An 18,177-nucleotide genomic window follows, 5' to 3' on the forward strand; every position below is an offset into this window, starting at 1 on the left:
AAGTGTCACTTATCAGATCTCTACTCACTCCCTGCGTGTAGATACAACAATAAACGCTTTGATGACATAATTTCTGGTACATACCAGAAATTATGTCATCAGCATATTTCTGTGTTATGTGTATACGCCAGGTATGAATAGAGCTTGGATGATTGATAATTCAACAATCATGTTCCAGTAAGAAGAAACACCATAAATAACTTTTCACATGAAACCAAATATAACTGATATAATTTAGACAGATGGTGACTTTTCCCCTTTAATAGATTTTTTGGTGATTACAAAGGTCTTTACTGTGCAAATGTAGAAATAATTCTTAACCTTGGATGGAAGTGATGGGGAATTTGGAAAATTGTGACATGGTGATAGCTTAAAGTGTTGATGAAAGCAGACATGAGTTAAAAAAAACTTTCTTTTTTTCTGTCACAGGCCAAAGTGATATAATGACAGTACCTGGGGTATGTGTTGTCTTAGAAGGTGGGCCAGGAACACTACAGACAGTGTGGTCAGCTATTACCAATGGTACACCTGCTGTGATAGTGGCTGGGTCTGGAAGAGCTGCTGATATGCTGGCATGGGCAGTGCAACAAGTACCAGAGAAAGATATACCTTTCAAAGATCGGCAGGGAAAAATCTTCATCCGGTAAGGTTTTTTGTGTGTGCTTCTCACTGTTACTGAAAGAAGCTAAATATCTGGAAATTTTGAATTTACAGATATTCTTTTGTAGGTTGCAGTGTTTTAACAGAAAAGTTGAATGTCAAGCTAAACAATAAATTGTATTGGAAATTTTTAAAAGATACAAACTGCAACAGCAAGCGTTGTCAAGGAAGTTTTTCATTGAGAATAGATTAAATTATTGACATTGTAGACACCTTGTGAAAAATGAAACTGAACACTTTGGTAAAAGTGTGTATTTGTTCATAAAAACTTATATTCTATTACTGTGCGGCAAAAACCGTGCTATGAGGAATGTTATGTTTGTATGTTTTAGAAAGCGGGCAGTGATCAATGCTACATTTGAAGCAAAGCTGAAGACAGTTGTGGAAAAGAATTTGGTGATCGTAATCTGGATACCATGGTTGGATGGGTGAAAGAATGTCTGAGGAAGAAGGATTTGATCACAGTGTTTGAACTTGACGCCAAAGGATCAGCAAAAGATATTGATTTGGCAATTCTACAAGCATTACTGAAAGGTAAATTTTTATTTCAGAAATTATATGTCAAGGGAGAATGAAGACTGCCAAAGTTTGAATGAATGTCATATTGTTAGTACTAACAATTGTTCAGCCATATTTAATATTGAATAATTACATCAAAAATTTTGTTTTGTTGTGTTCTCAGTTTAATTCAACAATTTTCTGTGATCATGTGTTATGAAAGAAAATGTTGTTTCTTTGTCCATCAGCAAACAAAGGAAGAGAACAGGATCAACTGAAGTTGGCGCTAGCATGGAACAGAATTGATATTGCCAAGAGTGTGATCTTTACTGAGGACAAGAAATGGCAGGTTGGTTGTTTTGATATCAGTACTTTACCATCCATAACATTATACAACTTTACATGACAGTATCTGTCAAATGTAACAGTTGATGAAAATGTCAGAATTCTGATGCCTTTGATGTTTTTATTACATTTAATGCATAGGTAAGGTGGACAGTATGTACACAGAAAAAAGTGACGTACAGAATATTGAGGATTGGTGAAATAATTGTTAAAATGTAGAAATTTTTCCATTTGTAAGGGTTTAATCAAAATGAGAGATTTAATAGTATTGTATTGCTAAACATATATGTTAGAGAAATACATATGTACAGATAAGGGGAATGTTTTGAATAGAGAAATACATATTGTACAGATAAGGGGGAATGTTTTGAATACAGTGCTAATGAATGTTAGCCTTGTTTCTTTCATGGTCTTGATACATTTTCTTGTCTCATAAAAGTTAATGTATGTTTTTTGATTGACAGCAAGGTGATTTGGATGAAGCTTTGCACATTGCATTGCTCAACAATCAAGTGGATTTTGTCAAGCTTTTCCTAGAGCAGGGTGTCAGTCTTTGGGAGTTTCTTACCGTCAAAAGATTAACAAGGCTGTACAATGAGGTATGTATCAAACATCATATGTTACACTAACAATTTACTGCTGTAAAGTTTTTCAAAATGTCATTACAGTAGTGAAAAACATAAAAAATTATGTACAGCAATTATTCAATGCCTGTCCAAGATATCTGCAACACTGGTATCGTTGTTGCTTTTCTACTGTATTTTCCATATTATTGATTGTTCTGATAATGTTATACTGTTATTGTTGTAGTTTTCCATTCAGTATAATTGTGTTGTACAGAATCATACAGTACGAAGGCCATAATTTTATAAATATGCATTTTGTCATATTTATTCATTGTAGTGATCAATGTGCAACTAGCAATGATTGCAAGTTTACTAATGGTGTAATAAACATAATTATAAGTATCTGATAGTTATTCCATTATTTCATTCAGATTCGAATGAATACAATCTTGTATGAGCTCCTGGATAAAATCAGACGTGAAGATAAAAGAAACGTGAGTATATGACATCTGTATTTGGTGTATCAGAAGTATGCTGTGATTTAAACAGTTAGGACACTGAGAAAGCATCATCTCAGAGAATAATGTCAACAAATTTAGATATACTGATAGATATCTTTAGCATTGATAATCAAAAATGTATTTGTATCCTCAGACTGTCTGAAAACAATCTTTGTTTCACCTTCCAGCCTTATCGCAAATTCACCCTTGAAGATGTGGGCCATTTGATGGAAGAATTGACAGATGATACATATGAACCTTATACTTGGACAAAAAAGATCCAACTCGATATGTTCTCAATGAGGAAGAGGAATTAGAACAAGCAAAATGGGCAGAGCCAACAGGAATGGGAAACCCTTCATTTGGATCTGATGTTGCAATCAGAGCTAGTGTGGCTGAACTCAACGCTGCTCCACTACCTAACCCAGGTAGAGTTGTACTTTTGTTCACTCATCACTCCTTTATTAAAATAGAGAAGTAAACATTTTGATAAATAGTTTACGATAATTAACTTATGCAAATCCATTATCCAAGATCATTACCCGAATATTTTTATTCAACCTCTGCTTTGGTAACTACATTCTTGCCGTAGACAAGAGAAAAGCCGTATAACTAGACTTGTGTGGTGAGGAATGTAAGCAGGGCTAGCAAACTTGACTGCAAGTCTACCAAACTAGACTGCAAGACTAACAAACAAGATTGTAGGTCTAGCAAGCTAGACTTCAAGGCTAGCAAACTAAACTACAGGACAAGCTAACTAGACTATAGGACCAGCAACCTAGCCTGCAGGCTAGTAAAGAATACTGCAAGACAAGCAAACTTGACCACAGGACTAGAAAACTAAACTGCAGCATGAGCAAACTAGACTGAAGGACTAGCAAACTAGACTGAAGGACTAGCAAACTAGACTGAAGGACTAGCAAACTAGACTGAAGGACTAGCAAACTAGACTGAAAGACTGGCAAGTTAGACTACAGGACTAGCAAACTAGACTGCATGACTGGCAAACTAGAATGCATGGATTTACCTCCATAATGCTTATAGCAGGGAACTAACATATTTGGAATTGTTTTACAAGACTGTCAGTGGATTTTCATACAGGTGATCAGCAATCAGAGGATGTCACAATTCTATCAATCTAAACAATGACATATCCATGTATTAGATTTTGGTCATGCTTTCTTCAAAATATATTCCTTCGTATATGCAAAAATATCAAAAGTTGGTACACTTCAGAATGGTCAAAGTTTGAAATGTGAAATTTGATGATGCTGTGAAATCTATCAGTGGCATCCTGTCTGATCTGAAGATTCTGTGTACATGTGCGTTGTTTTCATATTTAGATATTGGTGTTACTGTGGAGGATGACTTTATGTTACCTTACAACCCAGGTAGGCAGGGATAATTGGGTAACTTTTAAACTATTCTGCCTACCATTAGGCTAACAATGTGAATGGTTGAACTACACTCTACATATGGTGTTGGGTTAAACAGGGTGAAGGTGTTTGTGTTCTTTCACGGTTCACATTGCATTGCAAACTACAGTGCTAGGTTGTTTTATCACTAGTTCTGATGATATTTGTCTTACAGATTTTTACATTTTGACTTTTTTCATGTTATGTTCTAATATGTCCTGTCAGGACTAGTATTCTCAATTACAGAAGACTGGGGCCATGAATGGGAATGAGAGAATAAAACAGAAAATTAAATTAGTATTTTGTTCAACTGTAGCAGGATAAAAGTGTTTTCTGCATTGTGTCTGTAAAGTCTGGACACTTTGGAGTTTAGCACCAATAACTTCATATTTTGGCAACCTCAAGTTTGATCTATTTGCACTTGACCAGCTTGATGTTACTGGCATAAAGTGTCTTAACAGTGAAGTACAAGTAGCAATAGTGAACGTGGCATTCACTGTTAATGAGTTGTAAGATGTGTGACTCTTACTGACAGTGTTCAAGAACATTTGTCCCTGAACTTGAAGGATGTATCTCCTTCCCTAACGTTTGGAAAATTGACTGTGTTCTATTTTCATCTGATCTTGTCTCATAATGATGTTCAAATTGTAAGTAGATAATTACTTTGCTTTACCTAGTAATTATTTCCTACCAAATATGCTAATTTCCATCAGAAAGATGGTATATACACTATCACATACCGTTACTTAATGTTTCAAACATCACCACTAATTGTCAATTTTCAAATGCAGTGATTTACTGGTAAGTTTTGACATTGGTGCCACATGGCATGATAGTGTATGATTATGCTGATGTGCCACACTGCTTTGAAGCATCACACACAGTCTATATGCATGCACAAAGTCCCTAATGTTGGTGGCATAGATTGAAAAAATAGAAATTAACAAATGTTGCTACTTGACATGTCAGCACCATGGTTGGCTACAACATTGGCTACATTCACACACTCACAGCCAAACCATTGCTACAACATTGGCTACATTCACACACTCACAGCCAAACCATGGCTACAATATTGGCTACATTCACACACTCACAGCCAACTAGCAAATTGCAGCTTCAGTTAATCCCCACAGCCAATCTAAAGCTTAGTAATTGACACTTTTGTTGCTTTAGAAATTTTACTTTTGACAACTGTACAGTGGTCTAACCCCATTGTGTTTTCAATGGTTTAGTAAATCTCAATATTGGAAAACGGGTGACATTGCTGACATGAAAAGATTCCATGTTATGGATAGGAACCCGACATATCAAACCCAAATAAGGACCAGGAAGTTCATTCAATTTTGTTCAAACTTTTTCAGCTAAGAAAATTTGCCAGGAAATCTGCCGTGTGTCTGATTCCTCAAATTTTTCTGATCTTTTCTTTCATTAAAAGAAATAGTCTAACCTATGTTGATGACACAAATAATTTTATTTGCTCATATAGATTTCAAAGATATTCCTTTCAGACAGTATGTTTACCTGTTCACTTTACTTTTCCAGTTGCCATACGTGAGAGAAGATTTGATAACCCAGCCAGGGAACTCTTCTTATGGTCAGTATTATTAAATTATCACGACATGGCAGAACTGTTTTGGGAAGAAGGTAGTGATGCCATGGCTTCAGCATTGGTTGCAAGTCAAGTTCAGAAAGCTATGGCTGAAGAAGAAGATGATCTAGATACTTCTAATGACTTGCAGAAACAAGCTGAGTAAGTCTTGAAATCATAATCTAAAGCTAACCATTTGAGCATTTCACAGATATTTTGGTCATATCGATTTTAGAGTAAGATGTATAAGTAGTGAACTATGATGGATTGTATAATGATGCAACTTATCTGACTGACAGCAAAGATGATTGATGTAGAAATCTATTGTATTGACATCTGCTACTGTGTAGTATATGATGACTCACTGAGTCTGTACACATACAGTGTAGGATTGGACTGCTGCTTTTTAGATGTTTTTATAAATATTGCTATGTATATGTAGACTTTTGATCTACAAATATGATCTAGGTATACCTATTTGACTTACAAAACACTTCCCTCCCAAACAAACAAAACCCCAAATAAAAATGTAACATCTATATATTTTTTATGCAGTTCATTCACTACACATGGAAATCTTCCATTGGCTCCAACCACTGGCCCTCTTACTGTCACTGTTATGAATTCATAGTCTTATGCATACCAAAACATGTACCAGAAGCATATTTTAAAGTGATGGGTGTTATATTTCAAGTTGGCTGGTCAAAAGTGTATCAACTGATAAAGTGTGGTTTTGGCTTATTTGTAATTTCAAGTTTATTCACTTGTTTGGAAAGTTGACTCAGTGCTGTATCTTAGGTTCACCTACGGAAACATTGTTACAACTTTTACTTCCTCTAAATGATCAAGTTTGATCAAGTATTTTTGCAAAAGGTTTAAACGTTTTGCCTGGTGCTTCTCTCAATGAGCAGATCACGGAAGATTTGAAACAATGTGTAATGGACATACTTTATGTGACGTACTGATTGCATACAATTGTTGATGTATCTGTCACTGTGGTATTTATGTTATACTGATTCTGTGCTAACAGATGTGAAGAGAGCCGTGTATTTGTCCATGCCTATGATCTAGGTCATTGCTTGGATAAAAACTGCATTTCGTGGAATTTTCGATATCCATGGTAGAAATGAGGTCACAATACTGCTTAGTAAGTGTCCAGAATGAAACTCACAAAGGCAGTGTTAGTTAATTCAGACACGGCACCAAAAGTATAAAGGTTCTTTGAATTATTGTCATCTTCTTCCCATATGTTCCAAATTTATTTTAGTTTCAAATATGGTTATCTATCTGTGTTGACATATAGGAGAAAATACATTTTAATCATTGGATCATGTTTGGCAAGTATGATAGGTATGATTTGATATCAATTCCTTGCATGTCAGTATCACCACACTCAGATCTATTACATTTCCCTCATGTGATTGTATCTTATGGCACTCAACTTTCCACACTTGAAACAGTGCAAGTGATCTGTAAATACATTCACTTTTTTGTTTCAACTTAATGATTGACAACAATTTTCATCCCTTGGACAATTATCAATGTTTCACATGGACATTCTCTCATCATCTATGAAAATTGGCATGTACCGGTACTGTTACTGATTCACCATGAGTAAACCACATTTCATAGATAGAGAGCATGATGTTCACTGCCATCAGTGTTTAGTTTGATTGCATGCTTTGCTTGTTTGAGAACGAGAAAAACGTGCAGGAATCTTTATACTGTATACATTTTAACCTTCTGGAAATGGGTTTCTATTGTGTTCAGTAGCTACTGTCAGCATCAACAAGTATGAACCTTTGAGACAGTACCTGTCAGTTGCATGACTGTTTCACCAATCCTGTCTTGCTTTGTGAATATTAGTAAAGCAGTGGAGGTTTTGTCCTACAGGGAATATGAAGAGATTGCAAGTGGTGTCTTGACTGAGTGTTACAAGGACAATGAAGAGAGAGCCCTCATGTTACTGGTGAGAGAGTTGCCATTCTGGGGAAAATCAACATGTCTACGACTAGCTATCTCTGCAGATGATAAGAATTTCGTTGCACATTCAGCTGCACAAAACTTACTCAGTATTATCTGGTATGGCAAACTGGAAAGGGAACATACCACTACAATAAAGGTAGGTTTGATGTAGACTGAGGGGCAGACATTTTGTATTTGTCAGCCGTGTAAGATTTCAATTAACAACCATTGCAAAATACCTAAAGTAGCATTACAGTGGTGGATTGTATCAGACTGACAAAATTATTTGGTTTCCCATTTGTATCAAAAGCAGACAACAACTAGTCAGTCCCTATCACTGAGTTTGATTTATCTTATCCAGTTAACCCTTTCAGTCCTGACTTTCTGGTAGCATATCTTATATATCTTAGAAATCCCTTATATGGGCCCTCACACCTGAAGCAGTTAATTAAAGTACCGGTATATGTACCATAGACAGTGTAGAAAGTTGCATTGTCCTGATGTTAGACAATCCATTGATATGATTGATAAGGGTAAATGTTATCCTCTTTGTCTTAAATTTCACTCATGAACATTTTTCATTCACTAAATAATTCAGGACTGAATTGTTACAGGACTTAAACATAACTTGTCGTCATGTCTTTGTCTAGCCTTATATCAGATTTAGAAACCTGTTACGTGTAGGCAAATTTTATAGCAGTTTATTTAGGAAAACTGTAAGTTGAAGGAAATTTAATCAAACTTTTATACTTACATGTAAATATGGACCATTATAATTCATTAAAGTGGTCAAATGTTAGCACTGAAAAAGTATATTTTTGTTAATATTTTTAACTTAGTTACCTGTATTTCAATTAAATGTATTTTATGCACATTTATTTCCCTACAGTTGATAAGCTGTTTAGTATTTCCACCGCTGATGTTCTGTCTGCTAAAGTTCAGGGAGCCTGCTGAAGATACAGAAACTGTTTCAGACAGTCGCAAGGTAGTAGTAGACTTTCATCCTGCATTTTTAATCAGCATTGATACCTCATTACTGTATCTCCAACTGTGTTTTGTCATTGCAGTAGTATAGGTTATGTCATTTTAGAAAAGAACTTAGTTGCTATCCAAGTGCATGATATGGTTTATTTTTCAGTATTTTTAGTGTAACAACATAATTTTCCACTGATTTGCATGTCACAATGAGCAGTATTATAATGAGATGCAAGATACAGAAAGTAATGTTGAACATGTTGATGCATTGTGGATTTACTACCTATGAAGCAAATTTAGTATTCAGAAATGTTTATATGTATTGTAGCACTGGGAACACACACACTGACAGGTAGAATATTCTTTTAGAGATGCATGCATGTAATACTATCATGAAGTGTACTGGTACCTGTATTTTGACATTGAACAATGCCAAGTTCACTGTTCAGAAACGATGCTTTTCAAGGAATACTCTTCTCCCTGAAGTAATTGTTACTGATATGAAGACCAATGACCTTGTCCAAATTATATGTTTTGTTGTATTATTTAACTTTTCAGGACAGTATCAAAGGTGATAAACTAAACCAAAGTCTTCAAATGGTCAGCATTCAGCAACAGGATGAACATGGCAGCCAAAAGAGGTGTGGTATATCTTATCCAGCTTATTCCATCTCTTTCCAAGTGAAACATGCTAATTCTAATCAGTTTTAGTGATGACAAGATGACAAATCTTCGGTAATATGGTATTGTTCCCAGCATTCATTGTAAGTCATGATATCAAAGGATCCGAGCATTCATTGCAAGTCATGATATCAAAGGATCCCAGCATTCATTGCAAGTCATGATATCAAAGGATCCCAGCATTCATTGTAAGTCATGATATCAAAGGATCCCAGCATTCATTGCAAGTCATGATATCAAAGGATCCCAGCATTCATTGCAAATCATGATATCAAAGGATCTTAGCATTCATTGCAAGTCATGATATCAAAGGATCCCAGCATTCATTGCAAATCATGATATCAAAGGATCCCAGCATTCATTGTAAGTCATGATATCAAAGGATCCCAGCATTCATTGTAAGTCATGATATCAAAGGATCCCAGCATTCATTGCAATTCATGATATCAAACGATCCCAGCATTCATTGCAAGTCATGATATCAAAGGATCACCATGTCATATGCATGGCAGGTTTGGATATTTTCATATGCTCAAAGGCAATTAAAATCAGACAATAGATGAAGAGTAAAATTTTCTTGTATATAAAAGGGTTTTGACAGCAAACTGCATGTTTCAATCATCATCATCATCGTATCATTTGCATTTATTTCAGGTTGATCTCTGATGATGAGACTGATGAAGGAACATCAGACGGCCTTGCAGACTATGATGAAGGCATTGACATCAGAGCAAAACGAAAACTCAATGCTTATCAAAAGTTCAGTTTTTTCTTTTCTGCACCAGTCGTCGCCTTCTCTTACAATGTGGTAAGTTTTCAACCTATTCAATATCTGGGTATGTTTATCAGTATATTTCTCTGCATAGGACAATAGATGGGTTTATTTCTCCACATAGGACAATAGATTGGTATATTTCTCTGTATAGGACAATAGATGGGTATATTTCTCTGTATAGGACAATAGATGGGTATATTTCTCTGCATAGGACAATAGATGGGTATATTTCTCTGCATAGGACAATAGATAGGTATATTTCTCCACATAGGACAATAGATGGGTATATTTCTCTGCATAGGCAATAGATGGGTATACCGGTATTTCTCTGCATAGGATAATAGATGGGTATATTTCTCTGCATAGGACAATAGATGGGTATATTTCTCTGCATAGGATAATAGATGGGTATATTTCTCTGCATAGGACAATAGATGGGTATATTTCTCTGCATAGGACAATAGATGGGTATATTTCTCTGCATAGGATAATAGATGGGTATATTTCTCTGCATATGACAATAGATGGGTATATTTCTCTGCATAGGACAATAGATGGGTATATTTCTCTGCATAGGATAATAGATGGGTATATTTCTCTGCATAGGACAATAGATGGGTATATTTCTCTGCATAGGATAATAGATGGGTATATTTCTCTGCATATGACAATAGATGGGTATATTTCTCTGCATAGGACAATAGATGGGTATATTTCTCTGCATAGGACAATAGATAGGTATATTTCTCCGCATAGGATAATAGATGGGTATATTTCTCTGCATAGGACAATAGATGGGTATATTTCTCTGCATAGGATAATAGATGGGTATATTTCTCTGCATATGACAATAGATGGGTATATTTCTCTGCATAGGACAATAGATGGGTATATTTCTCTGCATAGGACAATAGATGGGTATATTTCTCTGCATAGGATAATAGATGGGTATATTTCTCTGCATAGGACAATAGATAGGTATATTTCTCTGCATAGGCAATAGATGGGTGTACCAGTATTTCTCTGCATAGGACAATAGATTGGTATATTTCTCTGCATAGGACAATAGATTGGTATATTTCTCTCTTTTGGACAATAGCAGAGTGTAATGTCTCATTAATTTGATGTGAACACTTGCCTATACCTAATCAACCATGGATAAACTGTTGATGCAAAATCATAACAATTTTATCTCAACGAATCAGTAACTTCACTTAGAGTAAAATCAATGGTAAGAAATTTAAGAAAAGACATGGTGAGTCTGTAACTTATTTGATAGATATCACACCAATACCTTCTCTTATTCAGGACTCAAATTTTAAATTATTCAAGAGCACCTATGTGATAATCAACACAACTGTTTAATGCAGTATCATCATTTTAGTAATGATTGCTTGACATGTTGGAACCTAATCACTCCCCAAATCTCTGTTTGATGCGTAATTACAATCTTAATTATATTGCGGTTTTCTGTCACTGATGTTGGTATTGATATATGGCCATAAAATCTTCCTGTGTGAGGTTTCTTGCAATGTTTTCTAAGACCAAGAATTGCATGTCAAAGTGAGTAATATGAATGATATTCTTTCCTCATCAGTTCGCCTACATTGTGTTCCTGATATTGTTCAGTTACATCTTGTTGATCAATTTCCACTCGGAAATCTCAATAGCAGAGACTGTACTTGTATTTTGGGTCAGTACACTGGTATGTGAAGAAATAAGACAGGTAAGTGAACGAAAAATACACATAATAATGAAAGTAAGATTCGCCTACAGGTTTTCAATTTATCATTTGATTTTTAAAATTTTTACATGAAGACAATGTGTGAATAATTGTCACTGTCTGTCCAAGCAATGTATTGTTGAAGGCCTTTGTCTGACACCTTGGGATGCTAATGGAGATTCCTGGTTGGCTTTGACACCATAGGACACTAATGTTGATTTCTATGTGTGTTTTCCTGGACTTTACAGGTCTTTCTCTCCGTTCCTACCCTTTCAACACCAAATGTTTTTAAAATCTGAATATGGTTAATTTTAGCAACACTGGACCCCCTAGACAGGGACACTTTGATACAAGGATTGAAGTTTAAAATGATGAAACAATTTCACTAGTGACTATTAGGAATGTATATTCAAAGTCTAGTGACACAGTGTAAGCAAGTCTTGTTTCAAATCTATCTTCTATTCCCTTTCAGATTATACAAGAAGAGACCCACAGTATTTTTTTGAAGTTATCTAACTGGATTAATGATTATTGGAACATACTGGATGTGATTTCACTGTCATTGTTCTACACTGGTTTGGGTTTACGATTTGGAGATTCTGCCAGTACGTTACAAGCAGCACGCTACATCTGGTCCATGGATATTCTGTGTTTCTATATCAGACTTCTTCACGTGTTTTATCTTAACAGACAAATGGGGCCAAAACTGATTATGATTGGCAAAATGGTGAGCTTTATTTATAATTTTCATATCAAGATGCCTTGTTTTTCACCATATGCACATTCCCAAAGCAATAATACAGAGTTAAACCATTTCCATACATAAATTATGTACTAGTTTTATTCCACAATGCATAACTTTATCTGTGATCATTGTTTTATCATAATCATGTCTTTGGGCATTTTTCACTCAAACATGAAGAATATACTGGTAGATCAATTTAATTAATGTGCATTATGTTTTACCTGAATTATAATTATTGACATTAGCTGGTGTAACTGAGCAAAGCAACTAAGACATTCATTTTCATGTCTACAAAAAACAAAATCCATCTTAAATATCTTTACAAGTGTCAAGCACTGTCAAATAGTGTCCTCAAATATACTTGAGCAAAAAGCAATATCTTTGAAATGTTTAACCTTCAAACACTGATTTGCACAACAGACTAGAGGCCTCAGCATTGACATAAAACTAACTGTCAAGTAATAGAATGAGAAATGTTTGATGAGATTTTTAATGCTCCTATTTTGCTCCTACATTGACAGATGGTGGATTTGCTGTTCTTTGTTGGTATTTTGTTTGTATTTATCCTTGGCTATGGTGTGTCCATGCAAGCTATACTCTACCCCAATGAAAGTAGAATAGTGCCTCTTATCGAAGGAGTATTTTACAAACCCTACTTCCAGATCTATGGTGAATTGTTCTTGGAAGAACTCAGAGGTAACTTAAAATTTCTTCTCATTTTTCTGTGAAGGGAAATGATGAAAATACTATTCTACCATAAGTTTATTTGGTTTTTATCTGTGTGGAAAGAGTAGAGAATGACTGGGTCTATTTCACAAATTGCAATACCCATGTCAGGATATAAACACAACCTTAGAAAACTATGTGATCATAAAAAACCTGAAAGACAGCTTAGATAACTTATGAATAATTCTTTAGAGAAAATGAGTTTGTGAGACACTACCATTTTGACACAGTATTTGAAAACTTGTGGACAAATCTTCTTCTAATGCCACGGCTATAGCTCTGATCAAAGGCAGCATTTTACTTTCCTAACTTCCCATTAAAACTTTCTAAAATGTTTAATTCAAATCAGTATTAGTTAAATATTACAGGTGAATGTGTAAATGGTATGAAAGAGTTTTCAATCTGCAAGGGAAAATTGTTAGCAACACATTATAAGCTTTTGGATGTTCACACCATATCTTAATATGAATATCCTGCTTTGCTTTGCTAATAGTAGTCAAGTTTTCAATGTGTTGTATATTCTGTACAAATACTGTAAATGTTTTGAACAAAGGAGTTGTTAAGTATATCATCATTAGTGTACCGGTAAGAAAATGACAGTAAAGGTGATTAACTGTCCTGCATATGGAATTTTTCATCTGTAGATGGTTGCTGATGGAATTTTAACTGAGTATATGATGGATTATTGCAAATGCAAGATTTATAAAGTGTACTGTTTGTTTTGTTGTGTCTGTTTAAGGTGAGATTGACTGTACAACAAATGCCACACTTATTGAAGAAGGTGGTCAACGCTGTCCAGACACACATTGTTTGGTCATAGTTCTATTGGTGCTCTACATGATGCTATCCAATGTTCTGCTTCTCAATCTACTCATTGCTATGTTCAGGTAAGCTAATTGTTTCTCTGCTAATTCAAGTGTAGTTTTAACTAAATGAGATTATTAACAATGCATCTTTGTACAATCTACAAGCCAGTCATATCAAATCATTTAAACTGTGCTTTGAAAACTCTGGCTGGCATGGATGATTAGCAAGTTAGACCAGTGTACATGATTCATTGGAGAACTATGTACAAGCCATAGCTGACAAAAACAACCAGTTTTTAAATTGTGACTTTTCTTACCAGCTACCTTTTTAAAGGGATGATTGCAAAAATTGCTACTTGAACATCCCTTCCAATGCCCATCATGACTTGAACATCTTAAGCTTACTCTGTCATGCAAAGAACGGTCAACATTTAGAATTTTTATCTTCTTTTAAACCCAGTTACACTGCTGTGTATGTATTACAAAGTAAGTGCAAAGTATTGAGTGTTTTCACTCAATACTGAAATAATGATTATTTGAAACTTGCACTGGGTATGTCATCATTGAATAAGAAACTTGATAGTGACAATAATGAAATCTAACTTCCACCCATATCTTCTTTAACAGTTACACTTTTGAAGCTGTACAGGAGAACACAGACATATTCTGGAAATTCCAGCGTTATGCTCTGATTGTTGAATACATGCGTCGACCTCCCCTCTGCCCTCCCCTCATTGTCTTATCACATCTGTGGATTATATTCCGTGCCACTGTCCGCAATTGTTGCTGCAAATTCAGGAAAGGTTATTTTGCCGTCAGAGTTGTACGACCACTGAGTAAGTTAATTTTTCTCTCTCCAATATCTTTTTTGTTGTTGTAATATAACATGACTTCATCTGTGATGGCTAAAAATGGCAGTTGTATTTTTATATATAGAGTAAAACATTGTCTATATTTAGGAGTATGTTTTGTACTCTGACAGAGATATCATAGAGTGTACTGTAATTTCAACGTCAATCACAGTATCAAGTAATTTTATATCTGCAAAAACAACCCACATTGTTTCAGCTGTTCAGAAGCTCATCTGGATGATATTTGATATTTTATGTAGAGGCAAGTGACGCTGTATCATCTTTGAGCTACTGATTTTTCCACTGAAGTAATTATTAGATATTTTGTTTATTGGTAAAGTTGAAGGGTCAGATGTGTATGTCAGCTGTGATATTATATATTAATTCCTTTATTTTCTCAATGTTCGTACAATTTTTCATGGAACTTCTATGTTGTGTTTCTGTTGTTTTCAGAGCAAAACTTAACAGTGGATGAACATAAACAACTCAGTCTGTTTGAAATGATCAATGCTGAAAAGTACATTCAGAAAAAGGAGACTTTAGAGTCGGCAAACACTGATGAAAGAGTAAAAGCAACGTATGAAAAGTAAGTGATGTTTGTAAAGGTCTGATCCTCAAATATCTGGATCATGACACAAATCATAGTTTTGTCAATTCTGTAAAAGCCTTCAATGTCTGTTCAATTTCTATCTTCATATTGTTACTACATGCATGTTGTACATATGCTGTAGTCAACCTTGTCAGGTCTAAACCAATATTACCAGAAAGTCAGACATGAAAGAGTCAATGAATGTTGAAATCAAGAATGACTGTACAGATATGACAGTCATTTATTCCTGGTGACACAATGCAAGTCTGACTGAATTTTATTCAGGAACTAAAGGGTTGAGTAGGACAGCAAGTATCACCATGGCACTGTGACTTTGTAAAGTGTACAATGGTTTACAAAGTAATGCTTCACTGTAGCTGATTAACCTGTGAGAAATAAATATCCTTGATGCGTCAGTTTAGCAGATTCATGTACATCTCTGATGCACAGAATCGTAGTCTTTCATATGCCGAGTATAGAAATCACAATTGATGTGTATGCATGGTTTATTTTAATGAAACCTACAAATCAGTTTAAAAGTTTTTGTGAACATAGTATTTATGTATTCTTGCTTGATCTGCAATCACTGTGACAGAAAATACAGATTTTCCATTACATTTTAGTCACAAAAGCTTCACATGATTACAAATAGATTACAGTTATTTGTACATGTGAACTTTTCAAGCATTTGTAAAATTGTAGAATTTCAAAGCAGTTTATGGCTAAATTGATGCAAATTTATGCGTATTTTGTTACATTTCAGTTTTGGGAATTGTTGTGAGTTCAGTATTCCTGTAAAATTTTCCATCATTACTTTTTGTTGCATGTAGAGTTGATACCATTGTCCAGTATATGGATCAATGGAAGGAGGATATACCGGAAGATGATGATGAAGATGAACAAAATGGTGAAGGAGGGGGTAGCAGTAGTGGTGGTGGGGGAGGGGCTCCAATACAGAGACGACTGGAAACAAGAATGAAGAGTTTGGAGAATCAGGTAAGAACACCAAAATCTTAGTGACCACGTGTGTATTGGATTTTTGATTTCAGCTGTAGTTTATCCAGTAATATTGCTCAGGATCAGAAGGTATGAATAAAGAACAAATAACATTGTTCATAAAATGAAAAACAGACGTCACAATGGAAGAAAGCTTACCCTATATTCTTGATTTAAGCCATCAAAGCTGGAAAATATTTCTTTTCATGATGAGAATGTTTATGTTTGTTTGACAGATGGAGAGAACTCAGCAAGCTCTTGACTGGATTATTAAATCTATGATGGAAAACAAAATGGGAGCAAAAAGTGGCCCACCAAAACTGAAAGAAATCAAAAGCAAAGATGGGAGTTTTCAACACAGATTGGCTTTTTTTGTTTAATTCCTATTCCTTTCATACTGACTTCTTGTCTTTTACCGTTGACTATCAAACTGACATACCACATCTGTATTCATTGTATAATCCTACTTTTCAGCTAGGGACTCATTGTGCAGTGTAGTCTCTATGATAACCTTTGACTCTTCTATATGTGATGAATATTAATATATGGAGTTAAGTAAATCAATTATAGGGAATTAGGTAAATTAGTTGTAGGGAGTTAGGTAAATTAGTTATAGGGAGTTAGGTAAATTAGTTATAGGAGTTAGGTAAATTAGTATAGGGAGTTAGGTAAAGTATTATATAGTATAGGGAGTTAGGTAAATCAGTATAGGGAGTTAGGTATTAAAGTCATGATAGGAATTTAGGTAAATCCATATAGGGAGTTAGGTAATCAATGATAGGGTTTAGGTAAATCCATATAGGGAGTTAGGTAAGTCAATGATAGGGAGTTAGGTAAATCAATGATAGGGATTTAGGTAAATCGTTATAGGGAGTTAGGTAAATTAGTTATAGGGAGTTAGGTAAATCAATTATAGGGAATTAGGTAAATTAGTTATAGAGAGTTAGGTAAATTAGTTATAGGGAGTTAGGTAAATCAATTATAGGGAATTAGGTAAATTAGTTATAAGGAGTTAGGTAAATCCATAATAGGGAGTTAGGTAAAAGTGGGTTTACACGTGTAGTTTTTTAAACCTGAGGGAATCTGATTAGTCGTTCTGTAAATATTCCTTATCAGCGATCTAAGCGATCTCACGTTTACACGTCATATACAAGGTATGAATTTAGTTCGGGTCAAGCGCCCTCAGCGATATCTGGGCTAGAGAACAATCGCTTGCTTGCAATGGCGGACCCACACATCATGCAGCTGCTGTCTATGCTCTTTTTGTGTTCTGTCAACCAATCAAGACGCCTTCGGCGAAGAAATTTACTAGGAGAGAATATTGTTGGCCTCGCCCCGTCTGATGTCATTATCTATTTCATGTTAAGATGAAAAACACCTAGACAGACACCTACAATACAGACTCTTATACGGAAAATTGAGACAATCAAAGTTCCGGCCAATGCGACACTAGTAACACTGGATTTCCATGAACACGAATACACCACATTATGAGGCAATTGAATCAGTTGGCAGAGCATTAAATCAGGAAAAATCATCAAACAATTACATAATCAAGTAACCAACAACGAAATACATGATAGCTCTGCTAGAAGTAATCTTAATAAACAACACATTTGAATTCAACGATGAATTCTACCGGCAAATATGGGGACGGCTCTTATACGGAAATAATCTCGATGGGTTGTTCGCCAGAAATAGCAGATATTAGGCCTTCATTTCACGAGACAGAAATGAGAATAATACTGAAACGCAAACAACAAATACCGA

At 35.0% G+C, this 18,177-nt stretch overlaps 1 protein-coding gene across 1 annotated transcript in view; it reads left to right on the forward strand.

The window, feature by feature from the left end:
- The window catches only part of LOC139117861 (transient receptor potential cation channel subfamily M member-like 2), a 37,220-nt gene that overhangs the window by 7,473 nt on the left and 11,570 nt on the right, over positions 1-18,177 (forward strand). The window contains 21 exon segments of the mRNA XM_070681095.1: positions 430-643; positions 1,025-1,194; positions 1,407-1,507; positions 1,968-2,102; positions 2,501-2,563; positions 2,758-2,882; positions 2,885-2,997; positions 3,913-3,960; positions 5,530-5,737; positions 7,469-7,697; positions 8,430-8,525; positions 9,074-9,156; positions 9,851-10,004; positions 11,569-11,697; positions 12,167-12,421; positions 12,961-13,135; positions 13,905-14,052; positions 14,599-14,807; positions 15,276-15,408; positions 16,242-16,407; positions 16,644-16,751. Of these exon segments, the coding sequence (XP_070537196.1) occupies positions 430-643; positions 1,025-1,194; positions 1,407-1,507; positions 1,968-2,102; positions 2,501-2,563; positions 2,758-2,882; positions 2,885-2,997; positions 3,913-3,960; positions 5,530-5,737; positions 7,469-7,697; positions 8,430-8,525; positions 9,074-9,156; positions 9,851-10,004; positions 11,569-11,697; positions 12,167-12,421; positions 12,961-13,135; positions 13,905-14,052; positions 14,599-14,807; positions 15,276-15,408; positions 16,242-16,407; positions 16,644-16,751 (3,062 nt within the window).

The sequence above is a fragment of the Ptychodera flava genome, chromosome 18 (assembly GCF_041260155.1).
Source record: "Ptychodera flava strain L36383 chromosome 18, AS_Pfla_20210202, whole genome shotgun sequence".
NCBI lineage: Eukaryota > Metazoa > Hemichordata > Enteropneusta > Ptychoderidae > Ptychodera > Ptychodera flava.